This window comes from Lepidochelys kempii, chromosome 4 (genome assembly GCF_965140285.1).
Source record: "Lepidochelys kempii isolate rLepKem1 chromosome 4, rLepKem1.hap1, whole genome shotgun sequence".
NCBI classification, from domain to species: Eukaryota; Metazoa; Chordata; order Testudines; family Cheloniidae; genus Lepidochelys; species Lepidochelys kempii.
In genome coordinates, this window is record NC_136383.1 from 29,263,111 (window position 1) to 29,290,329 (window position 27,219).

General features: G+C 40.2%; 1 protein-coding gene across 2 annotated transcripts; it reads right to left on the reverse strand.

Annotated features, from left to right (window-relative positions):
• CXXC4 (CXXC finger protein 4) lies at positions 1 to 26,654 on the reverse strand. Of its 2 annotated transcripts, XM_073340823.2 has the most exons (4): positions 26,398 to 26,654; positions 26,191 to 26,266; positions 22,504 to 23,771; positions 1 to 3,613 (listed from the first exon to the last, which is right to left on the reverse strand). In XM_073340823.2, exons 3-4 carry the CDS (start codon positions 23,536 to 23,538, stop codon positions 3,569 to 3,571), a joined length of 1,080 nt encoding a protein of 359 aa, XP_073196924.1. In that variant the 5' UTR covers positions 23,539 to 23,771; positions 26,191 to 26,266; positions 26,398 to 26,654; the 3' UTR covers positions 1 to 3,568. The 2 variants fall into 2 exon arrangements, with proteins under 2 accessions (XP_073196924.1, XP_078708579.1); XM_078852453.1 differs by having other exon boundaries at positions 26,191 to 26,654.
• Positions 26,655 to 27,219: the final 565 nt, after the last annotated feature.

Below are 27,219 nucleotides of genomic sequence, written 5' to 3' on the forward strand. Positions count from 1 at the left end.
TATTCAACAACACAGAAATATCACAAAAACAACTTTACTGGGCAAACTGAATGTTTTTATACAGTTTTGTACATGCCCCTTAAGTGACTTTTTTTTTTAATAAATACACTGTTTTCCAAAACTGCTTTTTTCATAATTGCACAAGCATACATACACCTTACACAAATATCTTTTAGAAAATTTAATAGATAACTGCACAGTTCAGAAATAGGAGAACACTGTGAAAGGAGTACATTTTTTGTGGCCCATGTTTCTGAAAAATCTCCTAGTTCCCTGCAGTTGTGAAAATGGAATACTTTCTAACATAGGAGCTGTCTTTTATTCACTAAGAATAGAGTAGATCTCTGTGTGAAACTGCCAAATTTAATAAAAACAAAAATCTGAAACATTTAGCTGCTACATGAGAACCAACTGTTTGATATCACTATGCATCTAACCATGATCAAAGACCCACTACAGCTTTTTGCTGAATATATTCGACCCTGAATGGTATGTTCACTTCACTACTTTCTTTCTTCATTATTTGATTACAGATATAGCTAGTTTAGAGACCTTATATTATTTAGCATTAATTGTATGAGTTACATACCAGGGGTTCTGGACAAAAGGGAATACTTCCTTTCTCTTAGGGAGTGTCTATTATTAAGTCACATAATGGGTATGTGTGCCTCCCTCACAGCCTTATTATTTAATAGGTTTATCTGGGGTATGAGAGAGAGAATTTTTTCTATTAGGCATGCTTAGTGCTCACACCTAGAAGACTTCAAAGTTATTTTATGCGGTTTTTGCACTGTGAAAATGAAGAACACGAAAAGGGATAAAAAATTTCATATTGTAAAGTATTTTAGGATCTCGTGAAAAGCATAAATTCAGTAATCAGAACATGACAACAATCTGATTTATAAATATGTGTATACCGTGTACAGGAGAGAGAAAGAGAGAGGCCAGAAAAGGGATTTCCTTCTTCAAACATAAAAAACCAAAATGCTGTCTATGCACAACATCATATAAATATTGTTTTACCAAAATGGAAAAAACTTGATGATATAAAGAAACAATGTCCAAAATAAAAAAATAAAAAAAAATATGTGGGAATCAAAGAAAATCAATCCTTGTTCATTTCTAATAATTAACAGGTTTGTTTGCTTTTCTTAACAATTTTGAATTGACATGTAAAACATCACAATTACAATATACAGATCCATCAGTTCTTGAAAACAAAACAACAAAACAAAAAAAGAAACCACATCAAGACATGCAACATTAGGGTATTAGACAGTAAGTACATTGCAATGAATATCTTTGTACACCTAATGTAGCCTGAACTGAATTTTGTCTCTACTTCTGTCAGAGCAATCACAATTTTCCAGAAAGCAACGCAAACTCACCAGCCAGATGAGCAAATAAGGCTTCAGTCAGTTTTTAAATCAATTAACAATTTGGTAAAGAAGACCTTACGTAGCTCTCATTGGTCCAGCAGTAAATAACCGAGGCCCTAACCAGAAAGTCTTAAATTAAATAAAATCAGATACAAAGCTGCCAAGTAAATGAATGTAAAGCTTATTTGATGATTATTTAATTAATGATCTTTTATAAAATATAAGAGGGGGCATATGTTGGGAGCACGTTAAAGATGGCATTTATTTTCTGAAATTACATGTAAGATGTCATGCTACACAGAACCTGGGACATGTGTGTCAGCCCTAATGTTTAGAATGCAGTCTCCTCCAGCTCAACACACCAGTCCTCTGATGCTCTTCTACTGTGTCCCAGCTCTTCTACATGCTACTGACCCTTGCTGCTACACAGCCAGTTCTAGGATGCGTCTCCTCCCATCCGCTGCTCTTAGGTTGCTTGACCATTGCCGTGGTTCATCAATCCTCACGCTTTCCCAGAACTCTGATCCTCCACAGATAGCTGATGACACACTCTGCTGCTCACCTAACCCTCCAATATTTGTCAAGCAAGTGAGTGTGGCCATGTGCCAACAGTATGAAACAATTAGCAGATAATGGAGAAAGTGCTGAAATAGTATGCTACTGGCACACTCTCTGCATCATTAGCCTGTTATTTCCATGCTTTTCTGTGACGCTACTAGCATTTATCAGCCTATCTTGTAAAAAATACTAAACATATATAGTACGTGGCATAACAGCATTCTCTTACTTTCGTGGGGTGGCCTTTTCACATGAGCAAAAACAAAGCCAAGCTATAAATAGGTGAAGAGGTCATCTGTATGAAGTGTACGTAAACTCAGTATCCTCCACATCCTTGTATTACCTCTGAATTATATAACTCCATGCTCTGCCTTTATGAGGAGTAAATGTTCTGTATACATAGCTAGTACAGGAGAAAGAATGGTGAAGCATTCCACTATGGGCCCACAGGACCAATGATTCAGCAAGCCCAAAATCAGTGGACAAAGAAACATGTGTGGGGACAAATAGTCACTGGTTGACAAAAATGTGGGGTTTTCTTATATACTTTAAAAATACGCAGGCTCTCTTGGCCTGCACAACTGCAGGAGAGATCCAAGCCTGTCTAAATTTATGAGCTAGTCTAATCTCTAAATGTTGCACATGGAGCGAAAATATTTTCCATATATTTTATAAAATTTTTATTCCATCTATTGAAAAAACCTACAGAGCAACTCTTAGTGGGAAGGTAAATACATTGAGTCATAGACTTTTCTGAGATATGGTACTCTTTTCATTTTGTGTGCTAGAACATGCTAAATATAAATGGCTGATTCCGCATGTCCATCTATGCTGTGCATTTCACCTTACAGCACAGTCAGAAGCAAGTCAGCTATGGTGTGTTACTTTGGAGGGATACCCTTCTGTAAAGCTCTTTTGGAACCAATGCAAGTGCACAACCACTACTTTAATATAGTCCTCAAAAAGATTAATTTTAGATTTGATGTCTTCCCCTCTTGCAACAATACAGCTGAAGGTAATTCCTAGGGGCATCCTAATCTTTTAATCTTGTAAAACTTAACATCAAGTCTCTATGGAAGGATGCATGGTAAAACAGTGCTGCTGCTAAACAACCAGCAAAATAATATTTAAAGCTAGAATTTATTGCTCCAGATTTAACTTGCAGAACCACACTGTTGTGTACAAACCGTTAATCTCCATAGATGCTCAGACATGATTGTCTCCTTGTGTCTAAACACACAAAATACAAGCTGCTATCTGTACAGTTTACAGTACTGAAACACATATATTTGAAAATGAAGTATAGATATGTTACTTTTCAAAGATACATGATTTTATAGCAGGGGTTTACCCAAACTCTTTTTTTTTTTTACAGCCACTTTAAAAATAGACAACAACTTCACTAGTATAGCTAAGTTACATCAAATAAAGATTCAGTGTACTGAATGTGAATAAACTGGCCAATTCCCAGGCTCCCAGATTGTTTACATTTTGTTTTTGAGGAAACCCCTATACATAAATGAAAATAGTATCTGAGTATATTCTTCAATGGTGGACTAAGCAGTTTCTTAAAACAAGACTTTAGTTTGCCATTCACTTCGGACTGCCTTGAAAATAAGATATACTACTGCTTAAAAGAACCATCGGAATGCTTCAGCGCTGGGAACAGGTGTTCTCTATAAAAAAAAGCAAGAAAACAAGTTAAGCTTTCTTTCTGTGGCATTATAAAATAAGATTTCCTCTTCTTGTTTTTCCTTTATATTTCAGCCATATTTTTTAGTATCTAGATATAACATGATGCCTCACAAAACTCAACAATTAATAGAAACCTCCTGCTTCTAAAAATGTGCCATTTCAGGATTTTATACCTACATACAGACACTATGTACTATCTATTTCCTCTTTAATTAAACAATAAAGTCATGGAAATGAAAACATAATTATAAAAATCTAGGATGTATACGCAGGAAAATGGAATAACCATACCATTTTGAAAATGTTTCTGACTATCCACTGACTTATTGGGTGTATGTTTATAGTTGAGTGGGTTTGCAGACACATACTTTGGCAAGACATTTTTTTAATGTAAGAATAATGAAGACATTGATCTAATGATCACAATGTGCACTGTGAACTGATACACCTGGGTTAATGTCTTGGGAGAATAGGGCAACATTTTCAAACCTAGAGTTGGCTTATCTCATTCTACATTTTGGCACTTAGGCTCTGATCCAGCAAAGCGCTAGAGCTTGACCTTTAAGCATGTGAATGGTCCAACTGACTTCGACAAGAATAGCGACTTGCTTAACGTTGAACACATGAATAAATGCTTTCCTGGATCTGGGCCTTAAATAAAAATGGCTTATTTTCCTGAGGTGTTGAGCACCCACAACTCCCACTGCAGGCAACACTCAGTACTTCTGAAAAGTGCACCACTCTCTTTTAAGTGCCCTAATCAGCCTTTGGATACCCCGCTTTTGGCACCCATGTTTGAACATACAGGGAAGGACTTAAACCATGATCTTGCAAGGTACTGAGTGCCCTCAATTCCCTCTACATTCAGTGTGGGTTGATGGTGCTCAGCATCCCAAAATATTAGACCACGGGGTCTATTTCTGCTCCTACTATAGCTAATGACTTTACACTGACTACAGTGAGAGCGAGATCAGACCCTTAAATCACTACATGCCAATTCACATCAGTTATCCCATCCTGCTGTATTTGGTTCATTAAGAAATATCCACATAAGCAAATATCATATCTGAAGAAGTTTAACTAAAAAACCTAATATAGGGTCTTAAGGAAATTGAGATAAATATGTTTGTGTGGAAATAGTTCTTGTAGATTATGTTGGAGCTTTAATTAAAGAATGCCACTGAAAAGAAGCAGTTAAGCTATATTTTTATGGAGGTCTTTTAAATGTTTCCATTCCAAAATACAGCTAATAAATCAGAAACCCAGAAATTTTTATGGACGCAGTGCTAGATGCTTAGAGGCATCGCTAATCAAGTATATCAGTTAAAACATCTTTTCAGAGTTCTATAAAACTGATAATTACCATGGCAAACATTTTATACCATAAAAGTAATCAGTTGTAATAACCAGGCTCAAACAGTATGCAGGTCCTCTTGCAGAAATACTTAAAATTAATCAATTTAATAAATATAGCAAGGGAATGAAAAGGAAGCAGAATTCCTCTTGTTTTATCTTTATCATTCATTCCCACAGAAATATCAGAGAAGAAAGAATTTCTGCTGTGTAATCAGAATTCTAAACTATTCAATATCCTACTTCTATCTATGAATGTTGAAGTTTAATAAATCATCTGAAAATTAGCTCCCAAAAATGAGTTTGGTTGTTGTATAAATATGCTCTGAATATATGAGTGTTCTTTGTTAGTATGTGCCAAAATAGGTATTGATTATGTCCCCTTTAACAATTCCTATTCTATTCTGTCACACATGTACATACAGGACATGTACCTGTAATGACAAAGCAAAGCTTCCTTCAAAGGTATACCGAAGAGAGCCGATATGCTTGCTACACCATCCACAGAGTTCTGTGTAGGTTGTAAGATGGCTGCTGATAATATAATTTATAATTTATAAAGATGTTGACTATAAAAGAAGCTTGAGTTTAGAATAATAGCAAGCAACCATATGTCTCATCAACCTCAGAAGAATGGTTAATCACGTATAAGTATTACACTTACATATTATCTTTGAAAGCGATATTTAAATATTCTACTATGAATACTTTTTTATATATCTGGGGTTGAGCTGGCCTTTATTTACTTTCTTGCAGCATCAAGTTGAGTTACTCTGTCAGACATTGTCGTATCAACTGGAAGTAAAGATGAAGTGTCTGATTAAAAGGTCAATCAGACCTTTAAATGCACAGAATAATATTTCTGAAGGGCAAAGCTGCTGTTTAATATCTGAGCTTCTGAAAAACTACAAGATAAGGTCTTTTGCATCAGTATAGGAAATTATAATTAAACATATATCATATAATTAAATATCTATTGCACTAGCCACTGACCTGGGAATCAGCTGTGACTATTTTAAATCATTAAACCACGCAAAAAAAACAAAAAACAAAAAATGAGGATTGAATAGATGGATCAAATTAGCTCAAACCCAATTTATGGGATGAAATGCTTTGATTCTTACTCTCAAAACAGACAAGACTATATCCAGGAGAAAAGAGATCTTTCAGCCAGTTTGGTGGCTCAGCACACCAAATCATAAGCTTAAGTGCAATGACCAGCTACCTTCTGGTTATATAAATTCAAGAGTCCCAGCTGGGGAATCAAACTCTTGATGAGATTACAGTGAGTTTCTGAATCTCGGTTATGCTTGCAGGGAATCATTATCCTGAGTGACAGGAAAGACAGATTCCCCCTGGAAGTTAGGGGGAGGGGAAGGTAAGGAATAGAATTGGAGTTGATCAGCATTGTTTAAGGCAGCCTTCACTGCTCATGCAGGTGCAAATACTGACAAACAGAAGCCTTGTTCCCAGGAGGGAACTCAAAAACCTGCAGCCCCAGCTTCTCCTAACAGGTAATGCTATAAAGCATGGTGTTCCAGATAATTTATTTCTAAACAGACCTGATATGAAATGACCTTCAAGCTTAAAACTTTCAATTCTGTTTCTCTTTTGGTCAGCTTTAACTAAGGTATTTTCTACATAAGTAAAAGAAGTAGCTCAAACATTTGAAATATTATATTTTAATTGCATTTTTAAAGTCAGTTTCACATAAACGGCCTAGAGAATTACATTTTTGGCCTTAAGATAAGAGAAACACAATCAAATCCCTTTAAATAAACACACACCAAAAAATAACATTTTAAAAATTATATATATTGGGCCTGTATCTGTTCCTGTGGGCAAAAATGCCCATTAACTTTAGCGGGACCAGGTCCTTTGTACAAATACACACATACACACGCTTCCAATACAGCAAAACAGCAAAATATACTGAAATTACAGACTCTTTAAATTCTTCACCACAGAGCCTATTTTAACTTGAACTCAGCTACTTTTTTGGTGTAAGAATTCAGACATTTTAAAAATGTATTCTGTATACACTGTTGCTGGGGCTGTAGCTCTAATACAGTGTTGCTATACAAGTCCTTGCAGATGCTAGATTACATATTTTTATTATTATTTTATATAGAGAATTAGGGAAACAGTTTTGTAGTAGCATATGGAAATAAAAAAAAATGTACTTGAGAAGGGTACATAGTTATGACCTGAGTATTTGTAAATTTTAAAGGAAAACCCTTTAAACACAGTAGCAAATTAAAATCTTGGCTTTTACACACACCCAGACACTTGCAGGCCAGATTCGGAACCCCTTATTCATGCTGAATAGTACATACTGACATGACTAGTACCACTGAAGTAAACACGCCAGGCCATGAGAGGCCCTTATGGGGTGCACAGAGTTTTGGGTGCACACAAGAAGCTGTTTCCCTCCCTGGCATGGCCTGTGCAAAGGTCTATCACAGTTAGAGTCCCTGAACTTGGAGGAGTGCATGGACTATTCCCTCAATATGCCGCAAAGGCACAAGTATCATAAATGGAACATGGAGGCCCTTGAGTCCTCTCCTGACCCCAAACAAACTGGTGCAGTGGGCCACCTGCATAGAAAAAGCAGGCTGGATCATTCTGCACAGTGCCCTGTGTACTGGGGAGCTCGGGAAAGGAGTGTCTCTCCATGAGGGACATTCCCTCCCGGAAATCCCCAAGTCACTGGTGCAGTTCTGTACTTGAGCCACTGGAGAACTGGCCCAGTGAGATGTATGTAATTACTACCAGACATTAGCACAAGCTGGAGAGTCTGCTGCCGTGTGATGTGTGACTGGAGGGATAAAGAGAAACTGGTCTTCAAGGCCAAGGACAGATGCTCATAATTCCTGCATGTAATGCATTTTGCATCCAATACCAGCCCAAGATGTGGGGCTGACTGCCAGTTACTATTGCCTGAGTAACTAGCTGAGTAGGTTTCTTGTGTAAATGAACAGCACAACATTAGTTCGTTAAAGGACTAATAAACTCTACAGAATCCACAAAACAGCCAGAAAACAGCAGAACGTTGGAGGAGGCCAGGGAGCTCTGTCCAGCCATGTGGCGTCCCCCTTTCCTATTTCACTAAGTCAGACCTATTACCTGCAGTGCTGCGAGCTGATGGAGGCTTCATTTTACCTGAGGTTCCTCTTTTAAGGCTAATAAAAGATGGCTGCTACTCACCAGGAATGGGTGTAAGTCCATATCCTCCAAAACAAACCCACTCTCCCACAGACTAGACCTCCTCCCCATGCTACTCTCCTTGGAGCAGATCCAAGAAGAGTACGGACAACATAGGGATGAATACATGGAGTGAAATTCCTTCTCTCCCTCACACAAAGCCAGAATAAATTACCTTTGTGCAGGAAACTATGCAAGGATTGGGAAGAAGAAACCCTTTCCCAGCCCATCGTGAGGTGCAGGGCAGGTATATAAAGCCATAACCCTTGTGATGCTTTCTGCAAGGATTTGTGGCTCACACCCTCCTAATCTATACACCTCAATGTCCCCTTCAAAGTGGCTAGGTGAAGCTGACATAGAGTTAAGCTGTGCTGTGCACATGTTGTGTGAAGTCCCTATCTGCACCTTCTCTGCAGCCAGTTTGTTCCTCACACGAATATACTTATACATATAGGAGTGGCTTTGGGGTACCTAATAAATGCCAGATTCAACTCACAGAGTTTCTCTGAAATTCTCCCTCAGGCTAGAGAGGTTGGAGAACCATAGAGGAGTGTGTGAACTCCTAACCTTCCATGCCCTGGAAATCTGCACAGAAGAGAAACTACAGTCCAGTGGACAAGCTACTTTTCAAGCTACTTCTCTGCCCTGCTCCCAACCCCTCCTGATGGATCGTGCTGAGCTCTGCTGCCATTGAACAGGCTAGATGTGCTGGCACAGAGACAAGTTCTTGTGTCTCAGGTAGGCATGAATACAATTTAGCCATGAATATCCACTGACTAACAGAGGGAGGGGAGGGGAGGGGGGTTGGTTCCACAGGGAGCTGCTCCTCCCCCTCCAACCCTGGCATCTCTAGACAAAATCCTGCGGAGCCCTAACCCCATAAAAGAGCTTCCATAGGACCTGGACAAAGATGGAAACATGCCATGGAGCTGTCATTCTCCATTTCTGCCAGGATGTGCTTGGTTCTGCTACCTTCCACCCACAGACCCCCTGTCTTTCTATTTATTATAAATTATACCATACTGTAACAGACGTCCTCTAACAACCAACTTATGATTGGACTTGTCAGTTAAGTGGGACAAGTACTTCAGGTCAGAAACTCAGATGTGAGCTTGTTTTAACTATCTGAGTTAAAATATCTCTTACCATACCTGAGCCACATTCCTGTCTTCCTTCATACCAGGGATGAGATTTAACATTTATGTTAAAAGTCAATTTTATTTACTTTGAGAGGACGTGAATCTTTTTACTGGCAGTTATTTTTCCACTTGCACTGCATATCTTCCAAGCTGTATTTGACACAAACCAGATTTAGAACAGACCAGATTAGGAAACTCATTTGACTTTCTCTGCCACCAAGTTCGTACAGCAGAACGTAAACCACTACACTGGATACTACATAGAAACAAAAGCTGAATCATTGATTCAGGACCAGGTTCTAATACCCTAACTCACTTTCAGTATCTTACGCAGTGAGCAGTCCCACAGATTTCAAAGGGGCTATTTGAGGAGTGAAGTACAACTCAAGGCATCAGAATTGGCTGGTGGTAATTACAGAACTAAAGACCTGTCTGTACAGGGCAGATTTCTCCACTTGTACTCACTGTCAGTAGTAGCCAGTAGCAAGTAGCCCCAATTGAAATAAATGGATCTACTCATGGAGTAAGGTACTTCTCGATGGGAATACGGATAACAGGATGTGGTCTTTATTTATATTCAGTATTTGACATTATTTGTTTCATATATTCATTTTCTTTTACTTGAATTTACTTGGAAACATCTTTTAAAAGCATGAGATTAAATTTTGGGAAATGTGTAAAGAATTTTAACATTTTAAAAATATCAGTGAATAGTATCACTGTGGAAAACAGTTAGTAAATACAGATCAGTAACTGCATGGAACCAGAACTCGTGGTGAGAAAAATATCAGCTGTGAAATATTAAGGTCCAGGTCGTGGAGTCCCTAATCATGTTGGTGAGCACCTACTACTATGAGTAGTCTCACTGGCTTTCAAGGAGACTACTCACATAAGTAAGATCTCCCCAACATCAATAGGTGCTCCACCATCTGGTCTGAAATCCCTAAGGGCTAGATTGCACCATTAAGCAGAGCCTTCTTTGAAGACTGGCATGTATATGTGTCACTCCAGGAAGCAGGAAGAGCTTTGAAAAGGAACAGTTTTGCCCTTCTTCTTCTGGACTGGGGAATAATTTGCTACAGTCCCTTTCTAGCACACTCGCTCCCTTCTGCCAATTCAGCTCTGCTGGCCAAAAAACTGAGAGTTGGAGCCAAGTCTCTGCGTCTCCCCACCCATCTGCTCATGAGGGGGAGTAGCAGGCTTGTAGATCCTGCTTTCCCCACTGCCCTGCACCCAGAACAGTGATCTGGAAAGGCTGTGCAAAATGGTGGTGGGGATCTTGCTTCCCTTTATGTTACTGAGCAGCCATGATCTGTCCTTAATTAACAGCTTTCTGTCAAAGGTGAATCAGAAGAAATCAACATCAGAGGAATGTCATTCAAATTTTTTTAATTCCTATGGATTTTCATCTATACCTGAAGTTGAGGACAAAGCTGATCAGCTGCTGAAGACAGCTTCCAAGCTGCTTATGATGACATTATTACTATATATTTATTATTTAATAAATAGAGCTCAAAGGCCTCAATCAGGATCAGGGATTGTTTCTTGTTTGTTCTGACTGGCCTCTGACACTCTATTTACTTTTTTTTCAGGGAAGCAGAAGGGACATATAGAAGCCCTGTAGTAAAGAGAGCTAGGAAAAATGTTAACCTGACTAGAGGAGATATGAATTAGTACCTTCAGGATCACAGTTCAAATTAAAATATGGTAGCATCCAATTTATTTACTTTAGCTCATTTGATATTAAGAACAGTTTAAAATGTAATCATAAAGACTGCATTTGGCTATTTCACATCAACTTAATATAAATATCAAGAAGTTATATTACAAAAAATACTAAAAATCAAAAGCACTCATCACCCATTTCCAGCTCTGTCCCTGTTCCCTTCTAAAATATCTTGCTATTTCTTCTCATTCTACTCTGCTATGAATTAACAGCTATAAACTCCCTTCTCCCTCCACACACACAGTCTGTCACTATAGTAATTTAATCCCTAGGAACACCATCCATCAGTCCCTATTACTTAGCCCCCCCAACAGGCATTCTGGTTAACATTCAATCCATTAATAAGAAATCCCCGTTGGTACATCATCCTCTGGAACACGACTTAGCACTCAAGCTTTGACATCTCTTTAATGTCCTCTAGGTTACCTTTTTTCTAAGAAACCTCTATCTCAAGGCATAGATGAGGTATGGTTGTCATCACCAAATCTAAATATATATCTCCTTTCTCTCGACCTGGAACTACACTGCCTTTGAGCAACCCTTGCTCCTCCTTCCCACTCTGCTGAACCTAAAATGATCTAATCAATAGGACTATCATGACCAATTAATCCATTAGGATTTCTCACACTGTGTAAGTAGCAGAGTTAGTCAAAAAATGGTCACAAAACGGCTTCCTTGTTTGTGGCAAAACTGTCAAAAAATGTCAACCAGCTCTAATTAGTTGTGACATCTTCAATTTACGGGAGAAAGGGATTGTTTTTAATCAATGTAGTGATTGTTAAAGGTGCCAGACTGACAGTCCAGAAGCCTGGTGAACTCAACATATCCACAGATCAGGTCCAGCAAGAAGAACAGCAGCACAATCTTCCCGACAGTATTTAACCCAAATTCCTCAACTGGAAGGATCACCTCTAGAGATTAGAAGGTTGTATATCATTTCCAAGGCCATTCAGTCCTTGGCCTCCCTTCTGAGTCCCCTTACAATGACAGTTAACACTCAACTGGGCATGGTTTTGTGAGGTGGCCACCCTCACGGGACTTAGACTTCCAATTCATTTTACAATAGGCCACCAAACAATCATTGGCATGTTACAGTTTATAGGCATCATCATCCTGGGCTGGGCTGAACTGGTGATTTACAGGGGACAAGTTTCATATGTCATTACCAATCCCTTCTGTCATCTAGTCCCCCACCCCTCAATCACTGGTGAGTTCACTATTCATATTAATGACCTCTCCAAACATCTTCTTGCCTCTGACTTTTTCCCTCCCTAATACATTTTGTCTTTGTTTTGTCACTGTCATCCACTCAGGAGATCACACCTTCAACATCATCCACTTCCAGCTCCCCTTTTTCATCTCTAGCTCTCTGATGCTGCATCAGGATGATCACTCCTTCCACAAATTCAAAATTGCTCTCCTTGAGCCTATACTCTCCTCTAGGAACCTAAAACACACAGGCCAAGCAATGCCCACTCAATGAATCATATCAGTCCTCTGTTTGCTAGCATCATCTTCCTTCCTCCCATTTATCAGCTTGTCAGTACTAACAACTTCATCATCTCCTTAGCTCCTGATCAGCTTGTCTTCCTCTGACCTTATATAGCTTCCCATGCCACGTGCTCACCCTGGTACCCAGATCATCTCCACTGGAAAAAGAAGTTGAATAAATTGGAGTTCACTCTCCACGGGGACATGTGGAAGCCCAGTTCCCAACCTTTAAAATCAGCTTCTGGAGTGTGTGAAGACTGACTGTCTCTTGTCAATCATCATCCAGGGTCTTGGGAATTCAGTGTCAATCCAAATCCCTTTTCCATTCTGACACTTCTCCCTGCAAACCTTCTCCACTGAGGTGGTGTTTGCTACCATCTGTCTTTTGAAAATCTAAGGCCATGTCTACACTAGCGAGCTTACAGTGGCACAGCTGTACCGATGCAGTCATGCCGCTGTAAGATGGCTCGTGCAGCAACATAATTAAACCACCTAAAAAGTGACATAATTACACCACCCCTGAGCAACAGAAGTTTTTCCCACATAAGGGGTAGTGTAGACGTGGCCTAAATGTTGTATCACTTCATCACTACTTTTAGCTCAACCACCTTTTCGTCTCTCCACCCTACAACTTGGTACCCCTTCCACAGCACTTTTAATAGCCACTGCTGTCCCAGTTATAACCATCACTGGTCTATGAACAAAATCACCTCCGCAGTAGATCCCCCCCCCCAAAAAAAGGATGTCACATTTGCATTTATTAGCATAATTTACCCTTGACTCCACTGGAGATTTTATTCTGGCTCTGAAAGCTGCAGACTACCCCACCACCACACACCAGAAAAGGTCTCGTTTGACTCTTCCTTATTCACTCCCTCCCTTTCTCTCAGCAAAGTCATGGAGAAAGCAGGAACCTCTGAGCTCTTTCAGCATCTTTCCCAGCACACACTCTTTGACTGCTTTCAGTCTGGTTTTTAACCTTTTCACCATCTCTAAGAATGTGCCTCTTTGGGCAGTTTACAATAAACGCTCTGCCCCTAACCACAAATTCCTCTTTCTTTTTACACTATTTGATCTCAATGCAGCTTTCAGTATTATCAATAATTTTGCCCTTCTTTAAACCATGATCATCTCCAGCACTGTCCTCCCCTGGTTGAACTGTCTCTGGGCTGTCAGACTACCACTTTCCCCATCAAGACCTTGCAGATCAACCCTCCATCTCACTTAATTCACTGGCCTATCTTGACTCTGTCAGCCCCTGGCTTCACCATAATGTTCTGCTGCAGAATACATCAACTACAGCATTGCTCCTCCTGGATGAAAAGTCCCGTTTGTCTCATGTTTTTAATTTTGCTCTTATTTTCCTTAAATCAGATCTGTTCTTTGGCCCACAACCAGAGACCTCAAGCATCATACTAGGTACTGATAATATTTTCTGATATTTTGATTGTGTGTATATTTTTCTAATATCAGCTACGAAACATTGCAAGAATTCATCCTTACCTTGATGCAGCTTCTGCTGAAATTTTTATTCAAATTTTTGTCACTTCCTGTCCAGACTACAGTAGTTCTCTCCTTTATGGTCCGAATGCAATAGGCTATAATTTTTCTATAAAAAGTAAGCTTGTATCATTCCTATCTTTTGTGAGCTTCTAATGGCTCTGAATCCAGATCAAACTGTGGATTGTGAGAACTCTCTGTAACTGTGTTCTACCCTACCTATCTGTCCTCATCTCCACTCTTTTGACTCCAGCCTATTTTGAACTCCCTTGTGTCCACTCCCTACAAAATTCACTGTAATTGTCTTGAGTTCATTGTGTTGCCCCCTCCATCTGGAATTCTCTCTCTCTTCCCCACTCTTTAAGCCACTGAATAATTTCCTCCCTCTAAAACCTCTCCGTTCTCCTTACCTTACAAATGGCTCTTTTAATAAGTGTTTTATGATATTGAGTATTAAAGATGCTACATAAAATAAACTGTAACTCACTACAAATCAGTATGGAGCTGAAACATGCATTGTCCAGAGACAATAAACAAGGAAGGTTTCTGAAATATTCAGAATTCAGTAATCTCAGTAAAAACACTCAGTAACAGCAGAAAAAAGAAACACTAACGTAGCTAAATAAGCAAGTATTTGACAAGTTTGTTACCCTTTAAGAACAAGGCACAAAGTATGACCTAGATTTGAGCTACTGTAGGTTTTTATAATATTGCACTCATCACTGTAGTATCTGAGCACCTGGTTAAATATTAAGTAACAGTGAAACTTTAGAAAACTGCAAAAATCCAGTAGGCTTAATACATACCTGGCTATGGATTTTTATAGTTTTAAAATAAATTAAGAGGAAGCCTAGGAGTTCCAGGTAGGAGAAAATATTTCCCATAATGTTTGAGAGTAGAAGTTAACAAGCCTGCTGGGATCTTTTTAGCCCCTGCAGAGCTAAGGCTTCAACATTATTAAATGGCTGTCGCATCTGAAGTATGGTGCAACATAACTCAATAAACAACAGAACACATCTGATACAGAATAGGGGGAGGCTTTAGATTACCCTACAGAATAATGCAATTTTAGGACAGGTGTTTGCATGTGATGGAACAAGATATGACTTGTGAAAAATACAAATGAACCCAAAAAAAGAAAAAATAAGCCACTGTGGCTTGAGTTTCCAAATAGCGGAATAGCGTCAAATGAAACTGTATGTTTCAAAACGTTATTGTTCGGTGTGAGCACTCAAAGGAGAGATTTAAGTGGACAAGAACAAGTGGATAAATTTAATTTTCCCCAAAATATATAGATTACAACAACAGAGAATGCTTTTTGAGGACAAAACTATTCCTCAAAAATAATTGTGCCTATAGGAAAAAATGTCAAAAGCATGTAAGTGACTTAGGAGCCCCATTTTCAATAGCGCTTAAGTCCCATTGAGTCACTTATGAGACTTAGGAACATTTTCAAAAAGTGACTTGGGCATTAGGAGCCTAAGTCACTTAGATACTTTTGAAAATTTTAACCTAACCCTTTAACAACATGTCCTACACAAAGACTATTTAAAATTTAAACCAGTGATTGAACAGATTCTGTAATATTTTATTAGACTTAAAGTTGTGAGTTCTAGATTTACCTGCATAGGGATATTTTATTCAGCAAACTTTAAAACCTACGCATTCAGAGTACCAACTTTCCTTTCATTGATACTTTTTTTAGTATAGTTTGACATGGTTTGTTCCTAGTTTTACCGCACTATCAGTATCGTAACAGTCACTATACAACAAATACATTAATGGTAGTACAGAAATTAGTAACTGTCTTTTATCAACTGGGATTATCAAAGTCTCTGAAGCAGACTTTTAAAATATAAATATATATATTTTAAAAGCATTTCCACATACTTGCTATTCATAGTGTGCCAACAGTGAAGTCCTCACTCATTCCTTACTAAAGCAAAACTCCCACTGACCTCAGAAAGAGTTTTGGAAGACTAAGTAATAAATATAAACTGAGTGGGAACTTCAGGATCTGGCCGATGAAAATAAAATATTAATGCTTTGTATAAATGCAAATATTTAGACCCTAACTCTGCAACTCTTACACTGAATAAACAGTATGGTGACATACTCAGACAAGGAGTCCTATTGACTTAAATGAAACTGCTTGGCAAGCAGGTCACAGCCTACACAATTTAGTTATTTGTATGATCCAAGCATTGGACAAATACATCACTAGATCAAATTTTCAAAAGCACCTAAGTGACTTAGGAGCATACTCCAATTGACTTCTTTAAGTGCCTAGGTCACTTTAGAAAATGGGGTTTAGGTTCCTAAGACACTTACGCGCTTTTCAAAATTTTACTTACTACGCTTATTTCTGCCAAACAAATATTTGGTCTTATTTACCATATAAATTGTGAACCAATCAGTTCAACCCCACCAAATCAATATGCATTGATTTCAGGGGAGTTACACCAGTGTAAAACTGGAAAAATGAAGTGATGAATCAGTCACAATACTAGATTAAATCCTGGCCCCACTGAAGTCAATGGCAAAACTCCCATTGACTTCAATTGGGCCAAAATGTCACCCATTGTATTTATGTAAGATCGCTGAACCAAATTAAATCTTGACTTAAACAATGTGCAACCTTATTAAAATAAATGGGGTTTCCAAGACTGTAATTTGGGGCTGAATCTGATCCATAATCCTGACTCATCAGTTGATTAATCTACAATATTTTTAAAAGGTATGCAAAGAAATATTCCATGCACTGAAAATTAAAAAATTGTCATGACTTGTTAATCTCTGATCATTCAGACATTTTACTGATGAACAATACTAGACTAGTTAATACAAAAGATTTTTGAGTAAAAAGTAGAGTTTTTTGGGGGAAAAAAAAAGTTTAACCAGGTCTGTCTGTCTGTCTGATTCCCTAAAATTAGGTTCAATTTAGTACCCAATTTTGGTGGTGCTAGATTTCGTTAGTGGTGGTCCATTTCATTTTAAAAAGTATTCAACTATATCCTTCCTGTCTCACACAACACAAAATTCTAGTGCATTTCATCAACAGTAGTCTGTGAATGTCTCCCATCAAAGGTGAACTAAAAATTTGGGGATTTTATTATATTAATAGGTTGAATTGTACACTGATATTTTGTGTGGTTTTTGTTTGGTTTGTATTTCTAAAAATTACATAAAGACAGTAAGAAAATATGAAATTTAATAAAAAGATTAAATACCATCTCTGTTTAAGAAGGTACCAATTCCTCTGCAGTTTTAAAGATCAAGAATCCCTTAGAATTGTTGATCAGTAAAGGGACAGTAAATTGTCTGATCTGGAAAGGTGCTGAATGCTTTCTCCAAGATCCTCAGTTCACTGGACTCCCATGACTTAACTGAAAGATGAAGACACTTCACACCTTGCAGAACCCCATCCCATATGTAGAACTGCAAATGGCTTCAATGAGATTTCTGAGCAGCTGCAAGATTAAGCCATGTGTCAGCCAAAGTGAGTGAAGATGCCTGCAGCTCTTCCAGACTATACCTTGGAGCAGCAGCAGGCGTCATTGTGATGCACACTGCTTCAATGGGACCTCAGCTGGCCAAAAGGAACTAATTATTTAATTCATGTCTATCACACCCATCATTGTAATATCCGGGTGAATGCTACAAAAATTAATTAAAAAAGCTATTGCAAAGTTTCAGCAAAACTGCCTCTGTCTCCTCCACCCACTGACAAGATAAATACCTCTTTGGCTACATGCTCAATTTAAGAAGCAGCAGCAGAAAACAAGAAAACACAGAGAAACAAATGCATCTTGCCCTGTTTCTAAAAAACAAAGAAACAATCAAATAAAATCACCAGATTCCGATTCTAGTACACTGCAAGAAGAAGTGAATTCCAGAGGCAAGAACCCTTCCCTAAGAATGTTCTACCACTTCTCCTAAGAGTTCAGTCATGGAGGTGGAAAAACAAGAGCATTGTGGCAGAATGCAACTGCACAACAAGGAAGAAACTGCAAACTCCCAGACTGGTGAGGGCTTTATGGCTGACAACCAAATTCTTGAAATGAGCCCATAAGAGACTGATGCAATTACTTAGATTGTAAGCTCTTTGGGGCAGCAACTGTCTTTTTGTTCTGTGTTTGTACAGAGCCTAGCACAGTGGAGTCCTGGTCCATGACTAGGGCTGCTAGGCACTATGCTAACACAAATAGTAACTAATAGTAATAATTAATATTTAATCCAGTACACAACAGCGAACACAGTGAGCTGATCACTAAACACAGACAGTAGTTTGTGCTTCCTTCTGACTTTCCAGTTAGTCATCCTGACATTCACATTAGCTGCCTGTTCCCTCTCAATTTTCCAGTTTTCCTTTACACTATTGATTCCCATCACAATATGTAACTTAAAGCTAGAAAGACATGAGTAAAAATGCCTCCTCTGAGGCGCCACTAATTGACCCCTACCCACCGAGCTCCATAGTGTTACCTTAAAAATATTCACATTTGCTACCAAAACAAGGAGCAAAAGTGCTGAGGTTGCTCACTGGTCCCCTTTTTCCCTAGTGGCAATGCCATATGCTGCTACATTTTCAGGGTCAAATGCTGCTTCCATTGAAATCAGTGGACCCAATCCTTTTCCCAGTTAACTCAATCTCAAAACCCCCACTGAGTTCAAAGGGAACAGGATTAGGCCCTTAATATTTAAATTTTAATATTAAAAACTTATTTTGAATGGAACATAAGTATGCTTATTTTTTTCAATAGTAACTCAATTAATTAACATGTATCTTTTACAAATAAAGTATGTTACACTGAATATTGTAACACTATGCCCAAGTAGGAAAGGTACTTAATGTTGGGCTCAAATCCCACTCTTACTCAGTTGAGTGACTCTGTGCTTGATTTTGATATTCCACTGGTTGAAATCAGCAGTGGTGCAACTGAAATCAACAATGGAGTTACACCAGCATAAAGCTGAGATTAGTGAAATCATAATCAGGCCTATTGACCTCAAAGAGTGAGAAAGGCGCAAAGTAAAATTTGGCTCTTAGTCTTTATAATTTACAGTAAGAGTTATATAAATGTGTACTAATGGGAGGAAAATAAGTAATCTCTCTGGACTAAAAATGGTTATGCCGCTTTAACTGTGAATGTAAATGAACACAGTGCATACATACACAAGTATGCAGAGCGATACATGGCATCAATCTTATTTTCATACATTTATTAATACTATACATAAAATCACTTAGTAATAATAAAATTCTGTTAAAAATACTAGAGCACAGGAATGCTTTTAAGGTAATATAAGAAAAATATGGAAAAATAAAATCAGTTTGAAAAAAAGGCTGGAAGGGAAGCATTTAATTAAAAATGTAAGGGTCAGGTAATCTGAAAGCATTAATGAGAATCCGTTTTAAAATCAGTGTACTAACCTTGAGAGTTATATCATATGCCTTCATTGCACCAGGACAAGAACAGATTTAAGGGGAAAAAAGAAAGTGGTTTCAGTGGTTTCAACCAATTTACTGACTTTTTTGCATAGTTTTACTTCCAATCTTTAGTCATTTCCATATTTTGGAGACAACATCCTTTATATTTTGTATGTAACTGAAAACCACGATTTCCATATGTATATAATGGAACTTGAACCCTTGATTCTTATTATATTGTCTCAGTAAGATGCCTACCTAGGCCATAGTGTATCCCCTAAGGAGATCTGTTGATTTACAAAGACCACAAGACAAGCCAGCTTGAGAAGCCAGTTCAGCAAGCAGACTATTCTCACCCACCTGCAACCACTACTGCTGTTTCAGTTCAGTCATGTAGGCCCTGTCACTCTCTGACATGCTTCCAGCTGGTTGCCTTACAACCAGAACAGTGTTGCTGCACATGTGCTTGAGGCAGTCATGCTGTCATTCTTTATTATTTAATTAAAAAAAGAAGAAGAAGAAAGAAGAAAAATGACGAAAAATAGAGAGTTATCCAATTTGGGAACTTTTCCTTTCCTACTGACAAATAACATGCCTGTAAGGGTATTAGCCACACGCCGTGACATGCTTTGTGACTGGATATGACCTACGGAGAATGAACATCTAGTGATATCTCTACAGCTGGAGAGAGAAATCTGCTTCCTTCCAGTCATAATATAGGAGCAGAGGTGTGTGTGACAACAAGAGAGAACAAAAAAGGAGAAAAGCAGTGAAGGCAGGTGGTTATGAAAGTACACAAGTGGCTAATAAAACCATGGTTTTTTTACTAGCCACAGCAGTTAAACAATTTTAATGGGTAGCATTCCATAACATGCCTGAACAGTTTTGAAGGCTGTAGAACACCTTTGTCAGGAGCAAGGAAATTCATGAAATGTGTTTAGAAATGCACACAAATTCATACAAAGGTCTGATAACATATAAACTAGTCTCCTCTAGAAATATCTCACTTTCTGAACAAATCAATAATCCATCGGGATCTATCATTTATCATAAATAATAAATCACAGAGGCATCTTGGTTTACAAGCCTAATGAAAAAGAACTTTTTGCCTAAGTAGTATAACAAAGTTCAACATCGCTGAATGAACAAAGTGCCACTGAAAAAAAGTAATCTCTCTTTAAATTGTGGATCGATATTCAAATTCAGCGTTATCTGTTTATTGCAGAGTGGGTGATTATAAACATTCTTTGAAAACTTTCTACAAATATAACAGAAGTATATTGTTGACCAAAAACAGTAAGTGAAATCAAAAGTTAACAGCTGATGTCTAGCACCAGAAAAAATCCATATAATTTGCTGTATTTCTGTGATTCTGGATTACTTACAAAAAAGCAGCTGAAGAAAATGTAATAAAAAAGGGCTAGTAACCAAACTTTCAACAAGGATAGTTCACTCTTGCAAGGAGGAATGAACATGATCTTTTGATGGGACTCAATATAGTACAATAAATCATGATGGCAAAATTTTAATATAAAAAAACAAAATTTCCTTCAGTTCAATGGCAATATTAATATCCGTAAGGCTGTATCCATTTATTTGGTGTCAAAGAAACTGAAGGGTTGTTTTTCTTTAAACCAAGATCCCACCCCTTGTTGGAGAAAACTCCTGCAACCAATGATTTAGAAAATAACCACAAAACACATGCAAACTGGAAAGTTGCAGTTTCTCACTTTGTTGCTATTTTCTGTGACTGCAAATCTTAATCTGTCACCCAATATACACAGTACTCCTCTGTACTAAATCTACCATTCCCCCCCGACACCTTCAGACATGTCTGATATGTGCATCTAACCAGCAACGCTATAATTTTAATAATGACAAGGGATTACATATGATTACTAGTCTTTCCTCTGTCTTGTTTTCCTTTGTCTAAAAATATCACCTAATAGCCATTTTACATATATTTTTGTATTTTTATCATTGTCTCTTGTACTCAATACATGAACTGAAATTTCCACAACATCATATCTGTCTGTCTTTTGTATGTCTAGCAAACTTGAAAACCTGTCTTTACAGCTTTGTGATATTCAATACATTGTCAGTTCTGAGGACACATTGTAAAAATAAATGTATATACAGTTCCATCAGACATAATTTCAGTCAGACCTGTGCTTATTTTTACATCACATTTTAACACACCATAAAAGGATTATGTTGTAAAATGCATTGCCAAAAAGGATTTGTAGCACATTTCACCAAACTATTTAACTCTGTGACTAATTGTCTTTCTTGAATCAAATTGCCATCAGTCACCCTGAAAATAACTAGCTATTACTTTGTTCTGAACTGCTGACCACTAAGAAGTCAGGTGTTCAGCTGCATTCTTTCCCTGTTCTCTCTTCCCCCTCCTCTCCACCAAAAATCACAGATAATTACCAGTCAGATAGAAAACCCAGTAGATAAAGCACAGAGATCTCATAATAGCAACAATTAAGTTAGAAAAAATAAATAAACACCCCATTTGCTTTCAGGTTTAAAAGTGTTGCCCCTCCACCATTGGTTTCATATAAGTAAAAATCTGTTCCATGTCACCAGACAGAACTCTTTAAAATAACAGACAAACACACAGAGATTGTTCACATCAATGTGGATGTGCCCAGCTTGTGCAGAGGTGTTAAAGGAACCTCTTAAAGAAGATTTTAATTCATCATCTGTGAGGTTAGTTACTATATGAAACTATAGTGATTTTTCCAGGGACCAAACTAAGAATGTCAAAAGCAGCCTCCCCCCACTTCCTTCACACTCTTATTTCAGAGCATCCCCCACCCTCTACTTTCAGGGTGGGTTCATACCAGGTGTCAGTGAGGGAAGCCAGTGTCACATGTGCAGGAACCCTTACAACCTGAATGAGGCTTCAGAAAAGGGATGCTGCATCTTGAAGCTAGACAAGAAGCACTGAAGGGGTGGGGGGAGGGGGTTGAGCAGGGACGGAGGGAGGCTGGGGAAAAAGAAATCATCTCCTCTGACCTCTAGCGAAGTGCCAGGTTTTTTCTTTAGCTCTTCACATTTCCTAAATTTGCAGATCTGGTGTCCCGTTTTGCGGTTCCTGCAGCTGCTGCAGACGCCACAGTTGATGAGCCGCTTGCAGGGCACGCAGACCCCACACCTTTTCCTCTTCTTCTTGGCAGGGTTGCCTGCCCCTCCTCCCCCGCCTCCTCCCCCGCCTCCCGCCCCCCCTCCTCCGGCGGCTCCCAGGGAGGAGGAGGACGAGGAGGAGGAGGAATGGCTCTGCGGGCAGTCTGCCAGATTGGCAATTTGAAACGCGCTGTCTGTGACGGCTGCCGAGGCTGCTGCGGGGGAGTGAAGGGCTGTCATGACGATGACCCCTGGAGGTAATGAGATGCCCCCTAAAGCCGGGATAGCGGAAAAAGTCCCCACGCGCTCGGGGAGATTCATTATCTCCGCTTCAGCAGCGCCGCATTTGAGCTTGTTCATGCATTCCCCCGCCAAAGGTCTGCAGTGCTCGGGGGATAAGGTGGAGAGGAAATTATTGTTTGCCATTTGCAACGCGGGCGGCTCGGCGGGCGCGCAGCCGGGCTTGCCCAGCCGGGGGGACTCGTTCCGATGGTGCAGGCTGCTCCGGCCGGCGTGCAGCGAGGCGGCGGCGGCGGCGGCGGCGGAGGAGGGGGAGGATTTCCTTGCACCCCCCGCGCCGCCCGTGACCGTGTTGCCGCCGCCGCCGCCGCCGCCGCCGCTGCCCCAGAGCATGGCGGTGGCGGCGGCGGCCGTGGCGCTGTCGCAGTTCCAGGGGGACATGCCGATGCGGGCGGCGGCGGCGGCGGCGGCGCTGGGGAAGATGGGGGTGGTGATGCGGGCGATCTTGGCCGCCTGCGGGAAGGCGCCCCCGTTGGTCTTGTAGAAGGTGGCGAAGGAGCGGTAGCGCTCCATCTCCGAGTTGTAATCCACAAGGCTGTTCAGGGCCCCCTCGGGCAGGTGGTTATCCTTGGGCAGCCCCGGGGCCTCGGGGTTGGGGCCGCTCTCCACGCACACGTTGGTGTTCATGGTGGCAATGGGATGCTGGGGTGGCAGGGGGAGAAAGGGTGGAGGGGGGGGACACCAGTGAGGGGCAGGGTAGGGCAGGGCGGAGGGCCACAGGAGCCGTCGTCTGGATGGGGTCGGGTGCTGGATGGATGGATGGATGGGGGGCGGGTGTTAATCCTCTTTGGGGTACATTTCTGCAGACGGCAAATTGTCAGGCAGCCTCTTCGCTTGCATTCTCCCGGGAACTGTGACAACTAAAATAAAGAAAGTCATTTCCAAAAAGATGTCAAGGCACATGACAACAGTTCACACAGACACACTCCGCAGAGCGTTTGCACCAGAACCAATAAAGCCACCAGCCCACCGCCACTCTCCCGGTCTATCCTGCCTCACCTCCCCCTGAGTAAATGGATTAATAGCTGGGCAGGCCTGGGGAGGAACTGCTGACAAATGCCAAGGGAAAGGGGCCAGTTGGAGTGCTAAAGACAGGCAAACGATGGGTGGAAGGGCTCTAATACCTATAACCAGAGGGCATCTGAACATTATGAAATGTGTGAACAAGTGTTGCCAGGGCATGCAAATGTGAAGTAAAGCAGAAAGCAGCGATGGTCTGAAGAAGCAAATGAACAGGAAATTAGGCTATGAAGTACTGAGAAAGTCCACAATGTATTAGAGAATAAATTGTAAGCAAACACAATACTAAGAGCCTGCCCACATACAAGCTGAACTAAAGAGGCAGGAAAAAATGGGGAGGGGGGAAGAACTACCAGCTGCCACAGTGTCCTTCTGTGTCTGAGGGTCATTAGTTTGAATCCCAGCACAGCTGGTTCTGTTAGGGTCTTAATTCAATGTACCAAGGACAGATCTCAATTGTACAAGCCATTTGGTGGTGGTGCTGCTTGTGGGGTAGAAAGGGTGGTGTTTGGCTTGTTTTTAAAAAATGAAAAAGGAGAGGAGAGAAAAATATTTAAGCCAGGTAATTTTACAGTTTTTGACCTCAGAGCCTGCAGCTGGGCTGAACATCCCCAGTTCCCCTGGAGGCTCTTTTCCATCTCCAAGCCATGGGGGCTGTACAAGACTGTTTAAAAAAAAAAAAAAAAAAGCACCTCCTGCAGGCATTACAGAAACATACATTGGTTTATAAAAAAGACTCCATCAGGTATATGGTTACCTGCTGAATTAACCATTAGTGGGATTGACAGACTTATTATTATGATTATTATTTAATTTTTAAAAAGTTTAATGCAGGAATAAGGATTTTTGTGCCTTTTATTTCTCATAGGCCAGTCTTATGATGTGGAGCGGGATATTTTAGTTTATAATAGAGAAAAAGCTACTTTCTAAAGACAGAAATAGTGCAATGAAAAACATAACTAAAAACATAATTCTATTATCAGTCTATATTTTCCAGATTCTTCTCCTGGATACTTATTTTAGACTTATTTCTAACGTTTTTTTAGATTTTTATATATATATTGATCAGAAACCTTGAGGGACACCAAATGTGGCCCACTACTGTTTCAGGCTAAAATATGTATAGTTCAAATGGTTATCAATTATAGTAATTAGGATCATAATTACTGAACTTTTTATAGCCCAACTTACCAAGTGCAAAAACTTCATCAGCTACTGATGTTATATTCTAAAAACCAGGGTTTAGGTAAACAAATCCAGATCATGGTCGAATCAATCTAGATAAAGAACCTCACCCTTGGCTGGATTAGGAACTAGCAGGCATCTTTCAATCCCAGAAAGACCCTAATCACACATGAATCACCTCTATTTTCACATCAGGAAAAACTGAGACTATTGCTCCCTTCAGGAGTCTGATGGCAATAAAAAAGGGTGCCCCCGAAAGCTCCAGGCTAAACATAGACTTGGAAGAGAAGGCTAAGAATCTGCACATAGCCAAAACCTCTAGTTTCAATAAATGAGACTGTAACCGCATGTCCATAATAACAACTACTCAATAAAACTAGTTTTGCCAACCATGTGTAGGAAATCCACACAACTGGTGAGGGGAATTTGTTAATATTTTAGCCTTTAATTCGAGATATTAAATAATACATGCATTTATGCTTTATTTTCATAGTATTAAAGTGGCTTTTCTGCATAAAATCTTTCTTTTCTTGCTACCTCTCCGATCCCCCACCCCATCCCCGTTCAAGGTTTATTGCCACTAGAAAGGAGAAAATGATGGTGCCCACCAGCCAGGTCATTATTGTTTAATCGATGCATCTCTGGAGCATGAAAAGGGTACCTAAGACGCAGCTACTGATTTTTTCTTAACTATAGTCCACATTTTAAAATAATCATAAAAATAGCTCTCCAGACTGCATGATTTGGTTCCTGCTTAAGCCAATGTGCCTGTACATGTTCAATATTGCATGTCTGGTCTGCCAGAGACATAGAGATCAAAGGTCATATTTAACATTCAGGAGGAGGGGCCGGTGCAGATTAATTAATAAATTAATACAGCGGCGCCTTTTATTGCCCAAGTCTCGCATTAATCTACTTTTACGATCCTAGAGGACAGGAACAAAACCAATTCCCTCTCCCCAAAACCCACCGAGAGAAACCCAATAATAATAATAATAATAATAAAAATAAAAATAAAAAAACCCAGAAGGGAAAAGCAAAAAGAGAGAGCAAGGGAACCAAACAATCACTTACCAGTCTCTTTATTTGGGGGGCTGGAAATTGCAGACGCTACCAGCCTGTCTGCCTTTAATTAGTTGCACATCACTCCCTACCACAAAGAAGAAGAAATATCCAGATGTGTCTTGGCAGCTCCTCAATTACAACTTTGATACTTGTAAACAAACTGTGAAGGGGGGTGGGTGGGGAAAAAATAAAAACGCCGATCCACTAAACAAATACCTGTAAGTGGCGTCCCCCCCTTGTTGCAGAGAGAAAAGGAGGAGGAGGAGGAGGAAGGGGGGGAGGAAAGAGCAGGCACTGGGTGAGTATGTGTGTGCGTGAGAGCGCCTGGCTGTGTGCTCGGTGGTCTCCTCTCGCTGCGCGTTGCTCTCCGCCCGTCTCCAGTCGCTGTGTGCAAGGGAGGGAGGGAGGCAGGCAGGGAGTCTCTCTCTCTCCCTCTGTTTGTGTGTGTGTGTGCGGGTGTGTGGTGGCTGGGGGAGGGGAGAGAAAAGGAGGGGAGGGGGTGATTGGCTCCGAGGTGAGGAGGATGCAGGGATGTGGACACCTACTGATGATTGGCTGCAAATTACACCGGGAACGGGAGGCGCACACGGGCCACTGCTTCTCTGCACAAATCCCCTGCTCAGCGCAGGGAGCCAGCCACGTTCGCCTCCCATCCCCGCTGAACAGGAGGGCTCGCACGGTGGGTGGGTGTGCTGGAGGGCGGGGGGGCTCCTGGAGCATCATTTGTAAGGAGCAGGCACTTGGCAGAGGCTTCCAGCCCCTTGATTCCCCAGCAAACTTGCCGCCGTGTGGGGCTGTGCTGTCTGCTGGAGGCAGGCAGAGCCGCGCCGCAGGATGAAGTGGGAAGGTCCTTGCTTCTTATAAGGATGCTTTTCATGCGCACCCAACCTCACCCCCTGCTTAACCATTTTCAGGCGGCCGCCTGGAAGGAGCAGTTTTCTCTTGAGAAGCTTTAGAGGAGGAGATAAACAGCTGCACTGAAGTCTGCTTTTTCATACCTGCATTGAAATGAACATAGCCTGAATTTCTGAACTCAAG